General features: G+C 45.1%; 1 protein-coding gene across 1 annotated transcript in view; it reads right to left on the reverse strand.

Annotated features, from left to right (window-relative positions):
* The window catches only part of LOC134070376 (NADH dehydrogenase [ubiquinone] 1 alpha subcomplex subunit 4-like 2), a 4,485-nt gene extending 2,115 nt beyond the window's left edge, over positions 1 to 2,370 (reverse strand). Inside the window, exons 1-2 of the mRNA XM_062526717.1 lie at positions 2,191 to 2,370; positions 308 to 393 (exon numbers count right to left, since the gene is read on the reverse strand). Coding sequence (XP_062382701.1) covers positions 308 to 393; positions 2,191 to 2,232 — 128 coding nt within the window. The 5' untranslated portion in view covers positions 2,233 to 2,370. The remainder of the gene's footprint in view (positions 1 to 307; positions 394 to 2,190) is intronic.
* Positions 2,371 to 5,000: the final 2,630 nt, after the last annotated feature.

Raw genomic sequence — 5,000 nt, forward strand, 5'->3', positions numbered from 1 at the left:
ATGTTATATTACATTATTTTATATTACACATCAGGGCCATGTTGGGCTATTGTTTGAGGGAGTGGGACACACAGTGCTTGCGTAACATGCTACGGCATGTTAGCTAGCCAGACGACACAAACACAGACATTTGCATACACACACACAAACACATTTGCATACACACACACAAACACATTTGCACGCACACAAACAGAGCTCTGTGTCCTTATGTGACGTGACGTCCAGTAGCCTGCCGGACCAGACACACACACACACACACACACACACATTGTGTGGGCATACAGATAGGGCTGTGTGTCCTTACGTGACATGAGGTCCCTTTGCCAGTCGGAACAGATAGAAGGAGGCCCCGCCCATCCCCAGGAGGATGAAGAAGAACTGAGGAATGAGCTGAGGAAGAGGAGGAGGAGGAAGAGGAGGAGGAAGAGGAAGAGGAGGAGGAGGAAGAGGAGGAGGAGGAAGAGGAGGAGGGGAGGAGGAGGAGGAGGAAGAGGAGGAGGAAGAGGAGGGGAGGAAGAGGAGGGGAGGAAGAGGAGGAGGAGGGGGAGGAAGAGGAGGAGGAAGAGGAGGGGAGGAAGAGGAGGAAGAGGAGGGGGAGGAAGAGGAGGAGGAGGAGGAGGGGAGGAAGAGGAGGAGGAAGAGGAGGAGGAGGAGGAGGAGGAGGAGGGGGAGGAAGAGGAGGGGATGAAGAGGAGGAGGAGGGGGAGGAAGAGGAGGAGGAAGAGGAGGGGGAGGAAGAGGAGGAGGAGGAAGAGGAAGAGGAGGGGGAGGAGGAGGAGGAAGAGGAGGAGGAGGAGGAGGAGGAGGAGGGGGAGGAAGAGGAGGAGGAGGCACAACTGTAAATACTCTGGCACAAATAAACATGCCAGTATGGCATTATGGCATTAGCTACTAAAAGAGTCCCCTCTCCCTGCCAGCGGCTGCCTACTGTATGTGCGCTGCATCTGCATCTGCGTCCCAGACCCCTGCGCAGGTTGATGGCGTTTGATCTTTTCCACAGAAAAGACGATGTTGTCAACGTAATCACGTAACCCACATACGGAACTGAATCAGGCCGAGATCAAACGAGATCAAACGTAGGTGCAGGCCTACCAAATTAGATGTTAAATGCGATTAGATTACGCGAGATTAAACTAGATTATAGTCCGCTAACTGCTGCTGAAGGTGCGCGCTGCATGTCAGGGAGTTCGTAGCCTACTACACCATCGCAACACGAGGACACCGTCCACATATTTCCACTTGTTAACTGTTGTCACCAAGCGTTCGTTGCTCATGAGATTGTATTCTCTACCAAAGCGGAGCTAGGCAGTGACACACTCTCTCTCTCACACATACACACACACACACGATCGGAGCAGGTGAAATATGAAACAGAGCCGGACTGTGGTGCGCGGGTCTGTCGCTGTCCAGGTTCTGAAAACATCACCTGCCGGCGCCTGAACCCTGTTGCGTCACGTCTGTCTACTTGTTGACTTGTTTACGTGTTGACGTGTTTACGTGTATCTGGATGTCAGATATGATTATTATCAGCGCGACGGCGTTCTCCTGGGAGACCCCTTTCATTGGCAAAACAAACAAACAAGTATCATACCCGCTTTGCCAAACAACCTAAGCTAATAAGAAGTTCTTAATCCACTTTAGCTCAGCTTACTATGCCTCGCGAGTGATAAAAGTTATTCAAGTTAAAATGTAAGACAGTGTAAGTTATTTTAAAACTATTACAAAATAAGTGAGGCTGACTTCAGACTAAGGTATAATTTCAATTTCAATCTATCTAAACAGAGCTGGAAAAATGGCTGTATTTTACAATTACCTTATACTTTTGATTACATAAAACAATAAAAAGTGTGCACATTAAATAAACGTTTTGCTTCTCTGAGAAGCATTTGTATGAACAATTATCAGCTGTTGCCAATTGTGAGTCATACAACTGGCCTGCATAACTGAGCAACTTTATATTGAAGGGAAATATGAAATGCACTCTTATAAACCTCTATATAGACTGAGACCTGGCACTACTATAGAAATATGAAATTCACTCCTATAAACCACAGCAGGCAATAACATATAAACCTATATAAACCTATATTCACTCCTATAAACCTCTAAACAGACAGAGACCAGGCAATAGTATAGAAACCATAGGCTGAGTAGAGCAGACTAAATGGGCTGTTTGGACACACTTACCCCTGGATGCTTTTTGGCATGTTCCATCATAACCCGTATCATGATGAAGAGTGAAGAGAAGAGGAGACCAACTCAGAAAACAACGCAACACACACACACACACACACAGCAGCTGTGCCGGCTCTGGGACTTACAAGTTGCAGACGTGTCACGTACATGCACACGCACGCACACACACACACACACACACACACACACACACACAGGCAGAGAGAGAGAGAGAGAGAGAGAACAGACCTGTTGAGGGATGAGACAGAAAGGGAGGAGTGTGCATGTGTGTGTGTGTGTGTGTGTGTGTGTCTTTATCTGATCATTGCAATTACATCCATCCTCTCTGGAGACAAAACATGCACATACTGTCCTTATTTTGGGATTGCACACACACAGATGTGTACACACACACAAACACACACATGCATGCGCACACACGCACGCGCACACGTACACGCACACGAACACGCACACGCACACGCACACACGCACACACTAGCACAAATGCCCCCGTTAGATGCACATATACTGTGTGTCATGTGATCATCGTTGATCTAAACTCACAGGAAACACTGAGGAGGTCAAATGCTCAATTCTGCTGCTGCACTTGAGTTCAGAGGGTAATGTGTCTCTGTGCTCTGCTCTGTGTGTGTGTGTGTGTGTGTGTGTGTGTGTGTGTGTGTGTGTGTGTGTGTGTGTGTACGTGTGTGTGTGTGTGTGTTAGGACTCATTTATTTACAGTGTCATAGTGGCCCCTCCCAGCTCCCACATCGTGCTCTTATGCAATTCACATTTTACCCAAATATTTACATCCTCTTCATCACACACACACACACACACACACACACACACAGTAGCTGATGAGACTCCATCCTCTTCTTCATCTCTAACTCCCTATCTTCATCACCCTCTGTATGAAATCATAAGGATACAGCAGCTGACAGAGATAAACTACTGTGTACACACACACACACACACACACACACACACATACATACACACTGGTTGCATGTCTAATGAGTTTAAACACCCCGTGTTGTATCTGATGAGTTTAAACTCCAGTGGTGTCTCTTGGTTGAGAGTGTTTAGATGATTGTGTTGTCTCTTGGTTAAGAGTGTTTATGGTTGTGTTGTCGCTTGGTTAAGAGTGTTTAGATTGTGTTTAGGTGATGTTGTCTCTTGGTTAAGAGTGTTTATGGTTGTGTTGATTGGTTAAGAGTGTTTAGATGATTGTGTTGTCTCTTGGTTAAGAGTGTTTATGGTTGTGTTGTCGCTTGGTTAAGAGTGTTTAGATTGTGTTTAGGTGATGTTGTCTCTTGGTTAAGAGTGTTTATGGTTGTGTTGATTGGTTAAGAGTGTTTAGATGATTGTGTTGTCTCTTGGTTAAGAGTGTTTATGGTTGTGTTGTCGCTTTGTTAAGAGTGTTTAGATTGTGTTTAGGTGATGTTGTCTCTTGGTTAAGAGTGTTTATGGTTGTGTTGTCTCTTGGTTAAGAGTGTTTAGATGATTGTGTTTGTTGTTCCTTTACCACTCGTCTATTTGTTCTCCACAGTTGCATGTGGAGTCACTGTGTGAGAGATAGCAGTAAGACTGAATGTGTGTGTGTGTGTGTGTGTGTGTGTGTGTGTGTGTGTGTGTGTGTGTGTGTGTGTGTGTGTGTGTGTGTGTGTGTGTGGGTGTGTGTGTGTGTGTGTGTGTGTGTGTGTGTGTGTGTGTGTGTGTGTGTGTGTGTGGTTGTGTGTGTGTGTGTGTGTGTGTGTGTCCTCTTCTCTCAGTGACGGTCTTTACTGATGTTCCGTCTGAACTGGAACCATGTCTGTTGTTGAAGGCCTTGTGTTGTTCCAGGTTCTGCTGCTTCTGCTGTTGTGCCTGTTGTCCTCTGGACTCAACTCTCAACAGGGCACACACACACACACACACACACACGCACGCACGCACGTAACACGCACGCACACATATACACACACAGACACACTCTCTCTCAACAAAGCTGCCTAGAATCTCTTGGACCCAAAAGGAGGCTAGCAGAGAGTATGTGTGTGTGTGTGTGTGTGTGTGTGTGTGTGTGTGTGTGTGTGTGTGTGTGTGTGGTTCTACTGCTTCTACTGTTGTACCTGTTGTCCCCTGGACTCATGAGGACAGCCTAGAACCTCCAGGACCCAAACCCCTGCTGGGGGAACCTGCTGCAGCTGGACCTGAAGAACGCACACAAGCCTCTGTAGGAATCGCACCAGAACGCTCTCGTTCATCAGTCACTGCCAACATACACCATAATTAGATAGCTCCCTCTGCTGGACACCTTGGGCATTCCATTACAATCCGTGAGACTGGGTTGAATCACATCTGATATGAACTAATGCTATTATGACACATAGTGATTATTAATCACATCTGATATGAACTAATGCTATGATACACAGTGATTATTAAACACATCTAATATGAACTAATGCTATTATGACACACAGTGATTATTAAACACATCTAATATGAACTAATGCTATTATGACACACAGTGATTATTAAACACATCTATATGAACTTATGCTAATATGACACACAGTGCTTATTAAACACATCTGATATGAACTAATGCTAATATGACACACAGTGCTTATTAAACACATCTGATATGTAATGCTAATATGACATGATTTAGCCTATTGTTGCATGCAGCAACTGCACGATCATCCTAAAAATATTTGGTATGTTTTACCAACTTGGGTTTATTGTAATACATTTGTAATTAACTTGACACTATAATATGTGTAATTGACCTCAGTAAAACAAAACATTGCACTTGATGTCCATATAGGTAA

The sequence above is a fragment of the Sardina pilchardus genome, chromosome 22 (assembly GCF_963854185.1).
Source record: "Sardina pilchardus chromosome 22, fSarPil1.1, whole genome shotgun sequence".
Classification (NCBI taxonomy): Eukaryota; Metazoa; Chordata; class Actinopteri; order Clupeiformes; family Clupeidae; genus Sardina; species Sardina pilchardus.